Here is a 15,257-nt window from a genome sequence, read left to right as displayed (position 1 = left end):
TGGGCTCCCACCCGCCCGCAGCCCCGTCGGAAATTTGGGGACATCTTGCAGGTGGCCCATCCCATAGTCCCAGGCCGCGCCCCCCCCCCGCCCCCCCCCTCCCCGCCCCGGCCCGGGGCTCTCCCAGCCTCCGCGGAAGCAGCACCCGCCGGGCGGGGGGAGGGGGCGGGGGAGGAGGCCGGGGGAGGCTCGGCCCCCACGCGCGCCCCGAAGACCCCCGCCGCGCCGCGGGCCGGGCCGCAGACAATTAAAGCGGGATTCCTCCCCCGCTGACGTCGGCAGCGCCGAGGCCCCTCCCGCGGCGGCATAAAAGGCGCGGGCTCCGCAGCGCGGGCGGCAGTGAGGGCCGGGCAGCGCGGCGGTGAGGACTGCGCGGCCCAGCAGCGCGGCGCCCAGAGCGCGGGCCGCCCGCCGAGCCCCGCCGAGCCGAGCCCCCAGCGCCCGCAGCCATGCCGGCCGGCCGCGCCGCGCGCACCTGTGCGCTGCTCGCCCTCTGCCTCCTGGGCGGCGCGGCCCAGGATTTCGGGCCGACGCGCTTCATCTGCACCTCGGTGCCCGTGGACGCCGACATGTGCGCCGCGTCCGTGGCCGCCGGCGGCGCCGAGGAGCTCCGGAGCAACGTGCTGCAGCTCCGCGAGACCGTGCTGCAGCAGAAGGAGACCATCCTGAGCCAGAAGGAGACCATCCGCGAGCTGACCACCAAGCTGGGCCGCTGCGAGAGCCAGAGCACGCTGGACGCGGGCACCGGCGAGGCCCGGGCCGGCGGCGGCGGCGGCGGCGGCGGCGGCGGCGGCGGCGGCGGCGGCCGCAAGCAGCCGGGCTCGGGCAAGAACACCATGGGCGACCTGTCCCGGACGCCGGCCGCCGAGACGCTCAGCCAACTCGGGCAAACTTTGCAGTCGCTCAAAACCCGCCTGGAGAACCTGGAGGTCTGCGCGCGCCGCGTTTCCCCCCCTCCCCCCCCCCCCCCGCCCGGCTCGTGCGCCCCTCTGCCCTGCCCCACCCCCACTCCCGACCCGGCCCGACATCCACCCACCCCCCCCCCCCCCGCCGGCCCCGCCTCGGCCGGGCGCCCGTGCCCCACCGGGGCTGCGCGGAGCCTGAGGGGCCCCGCAGACGGCGGCCACTCGCCCGAGCTCCCCGCCAGGCCGCCCCCGCATTCGCCCCGAGGGGACCTCGCCGCGGGCCTCCCGGCACGGTCCCCGCTCCACGCGTAACGATGTGGTTTCCCCGTGCCCTCGCACCCCCGCAGCAGTACAGCCGGCTCAATTCCTCCAGCCAGACCAACAGCCTCAAGGATCTGCTGCAGAGCAAGATCGATGACCTGGAGAGGCAGGTGCTGTCTCGGGTGAACACTCTGGAGGAGGGAAAGGGTGGCCCCAGGAACGACACGGAGGAGAGAGTCAAGATCGAGAGCGCCCTGACCTCCCTGCACCAGCGGATCAGCGAGCTGGAGAAAGGTGCCGGGGCTGGAGGTAGTGGGGGGGGGGGGGTGGAGCGACCTGCTGCCTGCCAGGCTCCCTGGGCCATGGGGACCCTGCCTCAGGTCCTGGCCTCCTGCCCAGCTCAGCTCCAGGCTGAAAAGCCCAAAGCTTCTCAGCCTCTCCAGCCCCCTTCCTGCTTCCTGAGTCCCTGCTCTGGGTTTTGCGTTTCCAGCCCATGTTCCTGGTGGTGCCGGGGCCCCCTGGGCTGGGGACATATGGAGGCAACAGAAGCAGAGTGAGAAAGGGATTGGTTGGTGTCGGCAGCACCCCCATACACACACACACACACACACACACACACACACACACACACACACTGGGAGGATTTTTCCAAGTCTGATTTGTTTAATGTTCAGTAAGTTTGCGCCGTAGTTGTGGTGCTCCCAAGCCCTCCCTGGTAAGAAAGCCGGGCTCCAGCTGGTCCCCATCCCCGGTAGAGAGAGTGGGGTGTGGGCCGGGGAAGGGTCCCCTGGTTCCCAGCAGATTTGGGCCCTGAGTAGGTTTTCTCCCAGCTCATCGCCCCCCCCCCCCCGTTCCACCCCGGTGTCCTATGGGGATCTCCGGGTCCCCCCCTTCCGGTGAGCCCCCTCCCCATGGTTTTATCTTCTGAGTAATCCAAGCCCTGGAATCTTGCAAGACTCAGTTGGTTCCTGGGTCACCAACTCTGGCCAGCCCCAGCTGCACCCCAGGGCTCATAGATGAGCTGGGCTCAGCCTTGAAGTCACAGAAATCAAACAAGGTTGTAAAAGGGGGGGGGGGCGTTCCTGGGCTTGGAGCAGGGCCACGTGACCCTTCTTGGACCGCAAAATGTGCCGGATGGATTTAAACAGTGCCGTCTTAAGGCACGTTATGTAACTGAAAAACAGATCAGGGGAAGGAGGGACGGGGGAGGGAGGGGGAGGGAAGGAGGGGAGATTGGGGGGAATGAAAAACATCCCCTAGAGAAGCCAGGGGCTGGTTCTGCTTGAAGGTGGGGGGGGGGGGCGTGCAAGCCGGGGATGGTTGGGGGAGCACTGAGGGGGCCAGCTATGCTCTTCCCTGGTACCTGACTTGGAGGGGGGGTTGCTGGCCCAGCAGGATGCCTTCTAGAAATAATTCTTGGCCTGGGGGCCGGTTTAGTTCTGGACTGCCTGGCAGGCCCCGGAGCACACCCAGGAGCTGGCAGGTGTGTGTGTTCCTGGCTCTGAGCCTGGTGCCTGTGCCCACTGCTGGGTTGGAATGTTTTGCCTGGAGTCAGTCACACCATATCCAGGGCCACAGCTACAGCGTGTGTGTGTGGGTTGGGAGGGGGGCAGACAAGCATTCCCCGAGACATCACTGGCAGGCTGGGAGCTGGTGGCTGTTGTGGAAAGGGAGGCTGTCAGGCCCGGAGCCTGAGTTTTCAGGAAACACACACAGGAAGCTCTCCCGGAGAATGAATGGCATAGTCCTCAAAGCAGTCATTTTGGGGGGTGGGGGGGCTGACTCCCTGGTGCCCTGCCCTCTCTGCAGGACTCCGGGCAGAGTTGCCAGAAGAACCTTAGAAGGACCGCTTTCCCTCCTGTGGGGTGGGTGGGATTCTGGAAATAGCCAGACTTCTCAGGGCTGGTTGATTGGGTCCGATGAGTGGCCAGGGACTGCAGCATGTGCTGGCCTCAAGGGGAGTGTCCTGGGCACCAGGGGCCTGGCTGTCTCGGGTGGGAATCCAGGTGGGGATCCAAGAGGTGTGTTTGTGAACACCCACCAGCAGCCTGCATCCTGGAATCAGGGCGGCTGGCCGCAGGGGCTGCTCTGGGGGAGCTAGCCTCCTTCAGGCTGGAGGAGACCTCCCTCTGTGGCCACACATCAAGGGCCGGTTTACCAGGAGTGCACTGAGCCATGCCCACCGTGCAGCCCGCCGAGTCCCCCCTCACACCCCCATCCGGCTTCCCCAGAGGCAGGACGTGGGAGCCAGACCAGGGAGTGCAGAGATCTTAGGTCAGCTCTTTTGTTCTGGCCCCGTGCCCTCAGGCAAAGCACTTGCCCCCACCCCCCACCCCCCACCCCAGCATCTATAGAATGGAGACGGTCGTGTCTGCTTTCCTGAGCTCAGGTTGGGGGTGGAGGGGAGCACAGAATGATTTTCAGACCCGGAGGAGTGCTTTGAGGCGCAGACGGCTGAAGGGACTGCATCCTGTCCTTTCCAGGTCAGAAGGACAACCGTCCTGGAGACAAATTCCAGCTCACATTCCCACTGCGGACCAACTACATGTACGCCAAGGTGAAGAAGAGCCTGCCGGAGATGTATGCCTTCACGGTGTGCATGTGGCTTAAGTCCAGCGCCGCGCCCGGGGTGGGCACCCCCTTCTCCTACGCCGTGCCTGGCCAGGCCAACGAGCTGGTTCTCATTGAGTGGGGCAACAATCCCATGGAGATCCTCATCAACGACAAGGTAGAGCGACCCCGCCCCCTCCAGCCACCTGGGCTTATAGGAAGGCACGGTGAGGCCCCCAGGCCCGCCTGGCTGCTGGGGCAGGTCCCCGGGGCTGGGGGCGGGGGGGAGTGGTGGGCATGAGAGACACAGCCACAGATGCAGCTGTGGTCCCAACAGAAGTGCCCACCGGGCAGGACTGAGGGAGGTGGAGGGTGAGGACAGGGGGAAACGGAGAGGGGCGCCCTGGCCCTACTCGGAAGAGGGTGAAGCCGGAACTTTCTCAGACCCAGGCTTCCCGGGGAAGGCAGGGGAAGATCCACAGGGCAGATCAGACCCTGGGTCCTCCTCCCCCAGCTGGCCTCATCAGGGCTGGCTTTGCTCCTGTGGGAAGGACCATAGATGTTCCGCGGTGAGTCAAGGTGCCCCAATCTGTCCTGCTCAAGCCCCCACCGCTGGGAGGAGGCCAGACGCACGCAGCGCCCTGGAGAGTCCCGCCTTTTCCCTCCAGGGAGCCGTCTCCCTCCTGGTCCTGTACAGCTGTGGAGTGAGCTGCCAGCTTTCCAACACCTCTGAGGCAGCATTGGCAGTAAATCTCTAAAACCCAGGCTGGGGATTGGAATCCAAGCCCCTGCTGTTGACGCCTTGACCAGAAAGGGTTGTTCCTCTCTGGGCGAGTTAAAGGGCGGGCAGGTTCCCTCGTCTGTTGCTGTTGCGTCTGCTGCGCCGTCTGTCCCCTGCGGAATGTGAGAGAGGGAGGGAAACCCCAGGCCGCAGGCTGGCCTGAGCTTTAAAGGCATGGTGCCATGCCCCTGGCGTCTGAGCCTCTGCAGAGGCTGCACGGGCAGGAGGGAGAGGCCCAGATGGCAGCAGTGAGCTGAGACCCCAGCGGTGGGATGCTTCTTCCCGAGGGCTGGTTCTGTAGGACCAGCAAAGAGGGAGGAGGGCCAGGAGGGGTGAGGACACTGCGCACTCAGACCGGTCTTAGGAGCCCCTTGCCGCATCGTCACATTTCCTGTGTGACTCCAAGGCCCATGGAGGGATGGGGCTGACGGGCGCTAAGGCCCAGAGGGGCAGGGGCTGAGAGAGTTCAGTAACGGTGTTTACTGGCAACGTAGGGACGAGAAGAGAAGCAGTTGAACTGGTAAGCAGTGACGATCGATCGATTGCCTCGCCGGTCCCTGTACCCATGATATTGCGTGTGGCGTCCTTCCCAGGTGGCCAAGCTGCCCTTTGTAATCAATGATGGCAAGTGGCATCACATCTGCGTCACCTGGACCACCCGGGACGGGGTCTGGGAAGCCTACCAGGACGGCACCCAGGGTGGCAATGGCGAGAACCTGGCACCCTATCACCCCATCAAGCCCCAGGGTGTGCTGGTGCTGGGCCAGGAGCAGGTACTGGCCTTGCGGAGGGGGTGCTGGCTGCAGGGGAAGGAGCCCCAGAAGCAGAGAAGGGAGGGGGGCGAGGAGGGAGGGAGTTGGAGAGGGGAGTGGCTCCCCCACCCCCAGAGGGAGCCAAGAGAAGCAGGTTAGGCAGCACTGGGCAGAGAGCGCGCTCTGGGTGGGCTCCTGGGGAAGTTCGGTGGGGCGGCCGCAGCTGCGTCTCTGGCACAGGAAAGCAAGCCTGCCCTTAGGGTTGCGGGATGCATTCCCTGGAAGTGATTGGTCTCCCCCTTGGGCACCCGCAGGGAAGGCACGGGGGAGGGTCCCAGGCCTTCCAGGCCTTCTGCTCCCGTGGGGCTCTGCAGGGAGAGCGGCAGCGGCCCCCGTGGTTGTGTGCGGCCCCGGCCGACCCCCCTCACTGGCCGAGGGGGAGGCAGAGTCCAGGCGCCCCCAGGAAAAGCTCTGCATCCCGAGCGGAGGTGGCCAGTAGTGTCCCTTTTCCCGGGCACCCCATGGGAGGGGGACCAAGGTCTGGCTGGAGACCCAGAGACGGGACAGAATGGTGCGCGGGAGGCAGATGCGAGAGCCCCTAGTGGGGGAGACGCGGAGACGTGCCCCCTGGGGACGCCCCCCCTCCCCCCCCCCGAGAGACCCTCACCGTCTGCTCTTCTCTGAAGGACACCCTGGGTGGTGGGTTTGATGCCACCCAGGCGTTCGTGGGCGAGCTGGCCCATTTCAACATCTGGGACCGCAAGCTGACCCCCGGGGAGGTATATAACCTCGCCACCTGCAGCACCAAGGCCCTCTCCGGCAACGTCATCGCCTGGGCCGAGTCCCACATCGAGATCTACGGCGGGGCCACCAAGTGGACATTCGAAGCCTGTCGCCAGATCAACTGAGGCTCCTGGCGGCCGAGCCTCCCGCCCTCGGGCCGAGCCGGCCCGCCTGCCTCCCCCCTGCTTGTGCGGTGGCGACCCGTCTTGTGTCTCCTTCTCTCCCTCTCCCCAGGAGCGACTCAGGCCCTCCCCCTCGCACGCGCTCGCACGCAGCCTGGTTTGTCCTTGTGCCCGGGAAGCAGGTCCGGCTGCCCCCCCGCCCCCCCCCGAGGAGCCCCGCTCCGGGCCTCAGGCCTGCTTGTGCTCCCGCGGGCGCGGTGTGGACGTAGGTGAGAGAGCGTGTGTGTCTACGGGTGTGTGTCTGTGGGGACGAGCGAGGTGTTCTGTGTGCTGCGGGGGGAATCTCACGACTGGCCGGAAGACTCTAGTAGCTGCCCGCGGGCCCCCGTGGGTGGCCCGTGTGGCTTCTTCAACACACGCGCTTGTCTTTGTTTGCAAACCTTTTCCGGGGGCGCAGTTCTCCACCCGTAAAATAAATGTGTTCTGGCGGTTTGTTTGTTCGGGGCCGGGGCCCTCCCCTCAGAGAATTTCTCTTTTGTCGTAGGAGTGGATTCTCTCTTGCTCTCCGGGGGTGGGCAGAGGTGGGGGGGTGGCCCCGGGAACCGGGCACCCCCCCCCCCCCACCCCCGGTGCCCGGCCAGCAAGCTTGCAGTTGGCATCCGAGGGCAGCGGTGCTGGGCCTGGGAAGCTGCTTTGCTGGCTCTGGCCCAGGACAGCGCCTCAGCCCCCAGTCTGCCCGCCTCCTTGCACCCTTCGAGGCTGGGATCCGTCCCCCTCTTTTGGCTGCCGGCTGGTGCCCCTGAGAGAGGCGTGTCCCTCCCACGGTCCAGGAAGTCTTGGTTTCTGGCCGTGGGAGACCAGAGGCGTCTGTGGGTCAGTTCAACAGGGGACCTTTCAGACAGGCAAACCCACATCCCGATTGAGACCCAGCCCATTAGGACCCCTGCCCCTGGAAGCTGACCAGTCGATGAGAAGGTCCCTCCTAATTTTGACAGCCATGTTCCTCCCCCCCCCCCCCCCAGGGCCAAGGGGAAACTGGCTCAGCGGGTCCTCCAAGGAGGCAGGGCCTCCAGAGGCCTCTCACGGGGAGCCAGACACAGACACGCCAGCCAGCGTTGGGGCCTGGAATCCAACCCCCCCCCCCCCAACCTTCTTTCCAGGGCTCAGCTCCTGGAGCAGCCCCCAGTGTGTCACCGGCTGGTGACACTGAGACACGACCAGCGTCCAGACCTTTAACTTTATTCTCCCCCGTGAAAAGCAACCATACACATTTCCTTCTAGTCCTTCCGAGGCGGGGAGAAAATGTGTGTGTGTGTGTGTGTGTGTGTGTGTGTGTGTGTGTGTGTGTTGAGAGAGAGAGAGAAGAAGCACACTAAGATCATACCCAAGGCGAGGTGAGCTCCCTGCTGGGTTCCATCTGGGGGTCACACGCCTTGAGGGCACCCTGGATTCTGTCACCAGGAGGCTAATTAGCAAAAGGCTGGCGAGTCTTTCTAGAAATTCTACCGCACTGCCTGGCTCATCCACAGCTGCAGACATTTCTTCCGGAGGCGCAGGTGTGCCTTCAGGGACACCTGTCTCCTTAAACGCAGGTCCGTGTTGCGTCGGGAACCGCGTGCGTCTGTGTGTGTCTGTGCTGGTGTCTCCGTGTTCGTGTCCCCGTGGTGTCGCCACAGCACCCGGTCGCCGTTCCGCAGCGCGTCGCTCTTGTTCGGAGGGTGCGGGCCAGGTGCCACGCCGCGTGTCGTGGCTCAACAGTGGCTTTCTCTGAGAAGCCTGCGCTTCGTCCCAGCCCGTCGGGCCGTGGCATCTCTGGATCTGCAGGGATCTTCTCCGTTTGCATGTTCCTTGGGGTGGCGTGTCCCTTGCTCCTTTAGTCTGATGTGTGTCCCCTGCCTGCATGGACTTCTGGTTCTGTGTCGTGTGCCCAGTGCCACCCATTGTTCTGTGACCATCCGTGTTAGCTACCGAAAACGGCCGGATAAACAAGCCACGGGTGTCGGGGGAGGTCAAGGGAGGGATCCGTTTCCCTCTCCCCGTCCCCACTTCCCAAACACACCAAGAAGTATTTTTTAACATGTAGGTTGACAAGGAGCCTAGACAGAGCCCATGGTTGGGACAGAGCAAGAGCTTGGAATCACCCCTCCAGACCAGATTGGCCCCACCCCTCACTTCAGCCACCTCGGAGCCGTTGCTTAGGCACAGGCCCAGAGGGTGCTGGGTGCTCTCCTGTCAGCACCTCCCACCAGCCCCTGCCGATCGGCCGGACCCCAGACCACCTTCTGCCCCCGCCGCGGGCGGGGTGGGAGCCGTCCGTTTAGGACTACAAGCCATCCTCTGCCCTAACTAGAGACGGGCAGAGCATACCCCTAGACGCTTATGCCTACGTCCCTCTGGCCTCCTGACCCCGTTCACCTTCCTCGCCCTCCTCCCCTGATGCACCCACGGTGCCAGGGACGGAGGCTGGCATCTGGCTCCCTCCCCGCCCCCAGCCGGAACGCGTGCAAAGCCCCTTGACTCCCTCACTGTGTTGACACTTGGCACTTTGCTGGCCCCGAGAAAGGTCGATTGACAGGCACAAACGTATCCCACGTGGTTTTCATGTACTCCTTAATCTGATCGACGCTCCCTCTTGCACTGAATAACCCACACCTATCTCAGGTAAGCCATTTTATAAAATAGGAAGAAACCCAGCACTGCGGAGGCAGTGTCTGCTCTTCTGAGCTGGTGTCCCACAGAACCCCGGGCGTCCGGGGCCGGGGAGCCACCGCCAGGGGCGCCCCGGGCCCTCGGGGCTTAGATCCCACTTGAATCGTAAGCCTTCCTGCTTTTGATAACACAGTATTATTTCTCTTACTGTAGAAGAAAAAGTTTATTACCAAACGAGTATTTTTATGAAAGAAAAGGACAAACCTATAAATTAACTCAACCTATATCTCCCTTGAAAACACTTTCAGGCTCCGCCAAAACGTAGGACTGAAAGCGTGTATTTTGGAAGAAAGAGATACATTTTGTATGCTTTCTTTTCCTTTTGTAGACTCCCAGTTTATTTTCTAAGACTGCAAAGATCACTTTGTCACCAGCCCTGGGACCTGAGACCAAGGGGGTGTCTTGTGGGCAGTGAAGGGGAGGGGAGAGGCTGGCGGGAGGCTCCAGACAGGGTCCACCTGTGCTCAAAGGCGTGTCGGGGGGACCGGGATGGAAATTGGCCGTTTATGGCGGACGCTTTGCCGTGGAGCTGACTTGTTGACGCGAGGACCCGTCCCACTCGGGGTGGAGGCAGCTAGGGCCACGGACGTTAACGCAAAGAGGACAGTATCCTTCGTGATCTCATGGCAACCAAAACAACGTGGCTGACACAGCCATGGTTTCATCTCTTAAAACACAGTGTGTAAATTTAGTCACAACCAACGTTGGGAAGTGTATCCCATCCATGCACAGTGGACTTAAGTGCAACTTGTTAAAAGGGAACAAGTCATTGAGGAGGAAAAAAAAAAAAGCCCAATACTTAGAGTCCCAATTTTGTCTTACTTGCCAAAAAAAAAAAAAAAAAAAAAAAAATCCAAAAAGCAAACCCCCCTACGGTTGATGTTGTTATAATGTACATACTGTATAATATGAAAGAAAATCGATGTACCTTAATTTTTCATTATTTGCTAACCAAAGCTGTACATTTTTCATATGATCTGCAGCCTTTTGGGTATCAAATGGGTCAAAACCATGGGACCTGCCACCTGCCATCAGCAATTCTGGAAATGCACTATTTCTACTGGTATTGCTTTTTTTTTTTCTTTTTTTCATTTTCTTGCTGAAACGACATGAATTGTTGAGTTTATTTTTACACAGTAAAGAGTGAAGAAAGACTGTGGTCTCCTTGGGGTGTCTCTTTTCTCAAGCCTGCGTATGCCATCTTGACCTGCCCCAGGGGGCCTCCCAGGGACCCCTCTCCCTCAGGAACATGCAGGCACAGCCTGGGGGTGGAGAGGGTGCCGCCCCGGTTCATAGGTGCGAGAGAGGGAAGCGGTGTCCCTGCATGGCGAGGCCCGCCCTGGGCTCGGGGTGCAGAGGAACCCCCCGTTCCGCCCCTCACCCCTGCGCCGCCGCTCTGTGCCCCGCGGACGCACTACCCCCCGGCACAGCCGGGCCAGGTTCCAGACGGCCTGTACTCGTTCTTCCCAAACAGCCCTGCTCTGTTCTCCTTTGCCACATCACCGCTGACTGGATCTCGGCCAACGTCTGGCTACCTCCCCTTTTCTGGGGTTCCGGGGCCCCTTCCCTGCACTCAAGTGGAGAGCATCCTCAGGGTCACATAACGGGGAGTGGGTGATGCGGGAACCCCGGGCACTGGGAAGAACTTTCTTCCCCGCCCCTCGCGAACCAGGCTAGACTGTGGACGGACAGAGAGCTTGTGAGCTTTCCGAGGGACAAAGCGACGGGGAACCAAAATAGTCCACTTGGCTGATCGGTCTCCCCAAGCCCCCAGAGCGCGCGCCCGCACACACACACACACACACACACACACACACACACACACGGGGGCCTAGCAGAAGGAGTGAGTCCCACTGGCTTCTTGCTGTCAGGGCTGAGTGCGCCTTGGCCGCAGACCTCCTGCCCAGTGCAGTGGTGTTTCTCTGTTCGGGACTCGGGGGCCGGGGCTTGGGGCGCGTGAGCCCGCTGCCTGGTGGCACAGGAGGAGGGTGGTGTCCGCCCGCAGGCTTCACGCGTGGCCCCTGTGGCCGGGCCCCGGGTTGTGCCCAATCCCGGCCACCGCGTCCTTTCGCAGTTACGGCTGCCATAACGTCACTCTCCCGTTTCTCGTTTCCATGAAGAGCTCATCCCAAACCTCGGGTGTTTTAACTCTCATTAGAAACAAATTACTTTCCACATTCCTCGCGCCTGGTCCTGGCACACCCCTGAATGACGCCGGGAGGCCTTAGAGCCGAGGACAGCCACTCAGGGGGAAGGGGCCAGGCTCGCAGCCCAGCCGGCTGATGTGGGAGTCTGAGCATGGGACACAGGATTAGAGTTCAAAGCCAGAGTGTGCCTTGGAAGTCAGTGATTCCAACAGCCCCTCGGATGCCGGAACCGGTTCTCAGCTTGCACACCTCTAGTGACGGGGAGCTCACTGCCCCGCTTTCAGGCGGCTCCGTCAGGGGGTTTGTTCCCTATTTGTTATCTTCCTTGTGCCTTGTGCTCAGGTCCCTACCCTGGCCTGTCCCCCCACGTGAAGACACATGCGCCCGGAGTCTTCGCCACCCCATGTCCTCAGCCACCAAACCACACTGTGCAAGGGGCTCCCTGTGTGATTTGCAGCCCTGTCTAACTCTGCCCTTGAGGAGGGAGAAATGCCGTGCCCAAGGCCTGGAAGATGTCTGGGCCGGGAAAGCCTCAGGGACCAACTAGTTCAACCCTTCCACTCTTTGGGTGAAGAGATCGCGGCCCGGAGAGGCCGTGTTCAAAGCCACACAGCTCGCGTGTGCGGGCTGGACTCGGAACCCAGGAACTCAGGATTCCTCCCCCCAGGCCCTTCCCATGGACCTTTCCCTCCCAGGGCACTAAATACCCACGAGGAGCTGGGAAATGCGGCCCAGGCTGGGGGTGGTCCTCCGGAGGTTGGGCTGCGGATGGACGTGTCGGCTGCAGCCCTGGGGTCCGATGGCCCCGAGGGAATGTGGCCTGTGCGTAGCATATTGGCTGCGAGGCAGTTCTCAGCCCCGGGGCAGCTCCCGAGAGCTGCTCCCCGCAGCCGTCCCCGCCAGCACCCAGGACCCCAGAGGCTCAGCCCTCCTGTCTCTCCTGCATGGGTGACCTGCTCCGACGCTTGTCAAACTCCCTCCCTTGACGTCCCCTCAAGGGGCAGCAGAGAAGCGTGGACCACCCCCTGGAGGGTCTGGGGCGGGGCTCAACGCGCAGGATCTGTCTGACCTTAAACTGCATCCTTCTCCACATTAGATCCCGCCCCGTCCCCTGTCCCGTCCTCGCTCTGGCAAGCTGGCGGGCATGGCCCCCGGCACAGAAAGACAGGGTAGGGCCAGACGGTCTCTGCAGTCCCTTTGGGCTCTCCCTGGGGCCGAAGGACCTGTCTCCCCAGTGCATGGGTACCAGTGCAGTCCCTCGGCCCCAACCCCCTGCTCACACAGGACCTCTGCCCCCACCCCCGCCACTTTCTTGTGTCCCCTGCCTCGCCTGTGTCCCACAGCCATGGGACCTGCCCTCACCAGACCTTCCCACGATGTTGGCTGTCCCCTCAGGGTCCCTGTTGTCCTTCCTCAAACCCTCAGGCCAGGCCCCTGCCCTCTCGACCACACGTGAGTTCACATCTCTGATCATCGGTAGTGGACCCAGGTCATACTCTCTCCCCAGAAGTTTCTTAGCCACCAAATAGATCAGGGTGCACGTAACTCCTCAGGGCGGGGACTGCACGTCGGAGGTCCGGAGCGCAGAGCCCCTTGCTGTGACCCAGTCCCACACCCTGCACGAGCTAGACTCCCATCCCGGGCAACGTGGAATCCTGCGGTCTCTCCTCCAGGCCGGGCGCAGGGCACGGGGAGGCAGAGAGCCATGAACAAGTCCTTAGAAACACATTCGTTTATTCACGAAGGACATACTTCCTGAGCACCTACCGTGAGCAGGCACCTGGGCCAGGTGCCTAGCTGGTGGTCTGCGGGCCGAGGAGGGCACGTCTCTGGAGGGTTCCTGGCCGGCTCCCATGGCGGGGGAGGGCAGGGAGGGTTGGTGTGAGTGCTCAGGCTTCCATGCCTATAAGACATTGCCAAGGAAGCCGTCTGTCCCCTGTTTGATTTCTGTGCTTCTCAATTCAGGCCAAGGTGGGGGGCCATCTGCTGAAGTGGGCACAGATGAAACATTTTCGCTGTGCAGAAAATTGGCTTCTGAGGGGAGGCTGTGTGCTCAGCACAGAAGCAGCCTGCAGACTTGTGCCAGAGGCGCTGGGCAGGGCTCGGCTGCAGGGAGAGAGGGATCCGAGTGGGTTTGGGCTGCGGGAACGCCCCTGCAGCGCCCCTCCCCACCCCTGCTGCACTCTGGCCCAGACTGACCAGGGGCATCAAGTCACTTCTTAAAACATAGGGGCCGTTGGGGGCACCTGGGTGGCTCAGTCGGCCGAGTACTTAACTCTTGATTTTGGCTCAGGTCACGATCTATCTGACGGTTCGTGGGTTTGAGTCCCACGTTGGGCTCTGTGCTGACAGCACGGAGCCTGTTTGGGATTCTCCCTCTCTTCCTCTCTCTCTCTCTGCCCCTCCCCTGCTCTCTCTCTTTCTCTTTCAAAAAATAAACTAAAAAAAATATATATATAATAATAAATTAAAAATAAATTAAAAATAAAAATAAACACCACAGGGGCACCCGGGGGGCTCAGTCAGTCGAGCACCTGACTCTTGATTTCAGCTCAGGTCATGATCTCACGGTTCGTGGATTCGAGCCCCACGTCAGGCTCTTCGCTCACAGTGCGGGAGCCTGCTTGGGATTCTCTCTCTCCCTCTCTCTCTGCCCCTCCCCCACTCACACGCACACTCTATCAAAACAGATAAACATTAAAAAACGTTTTTAAAATTGCGGTAAATACATATAACGTAAAGTTTAATGTCATTGGAGTGTGCAATCCACTGGCTTTAATTATATTCACAATGTTGTGCGATCACTGCCACTATCTAGTCCTAAAACATCCTCCCAAACAGAAACTCTGTCCCCATTTTTTAATTGTCTACTAATTTTTTGAGAGAGGGGGGTGGGGAGACAGAGAGAGCATGAGCAGGGGAGGGGCAGAGACAGAGGGAGACACAGAATCCCAAGCAGGCTCCAGGCTCTGAGCTGTCGGCACAGAGCCCGACGCGGGGCTTGAACTCACGAACTTCGAGATCGTGACCAGAGCTGAACTCAGATGCTTAACCGGCTGAGCCCCCCAGGTGCAAAACTCTGTCCCCATTAAACGTTAACGCCCCCACCCCACCCTGCCCCAGCCACGGGTACCCTCTAACCCACCGTCCATCCCTGTGAATTTGCCTGCGCGAGACTCCTCACGTAAGGGGATCAGACAACATTTGTCCTGTTGTGACGGGCTGGCTTTGCTGAACATCGTGTCCTCAGGTTCATCCATGGGGTACCAGGTGTCAGGGTTTCCCTCCTTCCCCTTCCTTTTTCACGGCCGAATAACATTCCACTGTGTGGATGGACCACATCGTGCCCCTCCCTCCACCCACTGACGGACACGTGAGTTGTTTCCACCTTTCGGCCGTCGTGACCAGTGCGGCTAAGAACACGGCACACGGGTGTCTGTTCTGGTCCTTGCTCTCAGTCACTCGGGGTGCACCCCCAGGAATGGAATCACACGGTGATCCTATGTTTAGCTGTTTGACGAACTGCCAAACTCCTTTCTGTAGCGGCTGCACCGTTTTACGCTCCTGCCGGCAACATACTAGGGCTCTGGTCTCTCTACCAACGTTTGTTATTTCTGGGTTTTCTTCTTTCTTTCTCTAGTAGCCATCCTAATAGGTGCAAAATTGTGATTCCGATTTGCATTTCAGAATGATTCGTGAGGTGTGATGTCGCACAGTATGGGGAGATGGTGAGTTTCTTGGGCTCATCGGCCATTTGAATATCCTCTTTTGAGAAATGCCCATCCAAACCCTTTGGCCGTTTTTAAATCAGGTGCTTGGGTTTTTTGTTGTTGCGTTCTGGCTGCTCTTTACATGTTCTGGATATGAATCCGTCACAGACACACGACTTGTGGATATTTTCGCCTGGCCTGTGCTCTGTCCTTTTGCTCTCTCAGCCATGCCCTTGGAGGCACAGAAGTTTGTCACGTGGATGAAATCCAACCTATGTATTCTTTCTTTTACTGCCTGTGCTTTTGCTGGCATAGCCAAGAGATCGTTTGCTTCGCTAAACCCTACTCGTCCCTGATCCTCCCCCTCCCTGTATGAGTGAGTCCTCTGAGCTACGGGGTCTCCCGCCGCTGGGACCCCTGAGTGATACCAGCCACACCCGGGGGTGGGGGGCTGCGCGGCTGTGTGACCCCCCCCCCCCCACCCAGAACCCAGCGGGCAGACTCCCGGTCTGTGTCCTTCCTCACAGAAGCCCCTTC

At 61.1% G+C, this 15,257-nt stretch overlaps 1 protein-coding gene across 1 annotated transcript; it reads left to right on the top strand.

Annotated features, from left to right (window-relative positions):
* The first annotated feature begins 316 nt into the window (after positions 1-316).
* On the top strand, positions 317-10,018 carry NPTX1 (neuronal pentraxin 1). Its single transcript, XM_060645184.3, has 5 exons — positions 317-929; positions 1,253-1,460; positions 3,650-3,894; positions 5,091-5,270; positions 5,936-10,018. Exons 1-5 carry the CDS (start codon positions 450-452, stop codon positions 6,155-6,157), a joined length of 1,335 nt encoding a protein of 444 aa, XP_060501167.3. The 5' UTR covers positions 317-449; the 3' UTR covers positions 6,158-10,018.
* The last annotated feature ends 5,239 nt before the right edge of the window (positions 10,019-15,257 follow it).

This window comes from Panthera onca, chromosome E1 (assembly GCF_046562875.1).
Source record: "Panthera onca isolate mPanOnc1 chromosome E1, mPanOnc1 haplotype 2, whole genome shotgun sequence".
NCBI lineage: Eukaryota > Metazoa > Chordata > Mammalia > Carnivora > Felidae > Panthera > Panthera onca.
This window is presented reverse-complemented; position numbering and strand designations above follow the sequence as displayed.

Bases quoted from the DNA above. Each gene is read 5' to 3' on its own strand.
- NPTX1 (XM_060645184.3), top strand. From the start codon at position 450: ATGCCGGCCGGCCGCGCCGCGCGCACCTGTGCGCTGCTCGCCCTCTGC. The intron at 1,461-3,649 runs GTGCCGGGGCTG...TGTCCTTTCCAG, and splicing joins GATCAGCGAGCTGGAGAAAG to GTCAGAAGGACAACCGTCCT. The intron at 5,271-5,935 runs GTACTGGCCTTG...TCTTCTCTGAAG, and splicing joins TGGTGCTGGGCCAGGAGCAG to GACACCCTGGGTGGTGGGTT.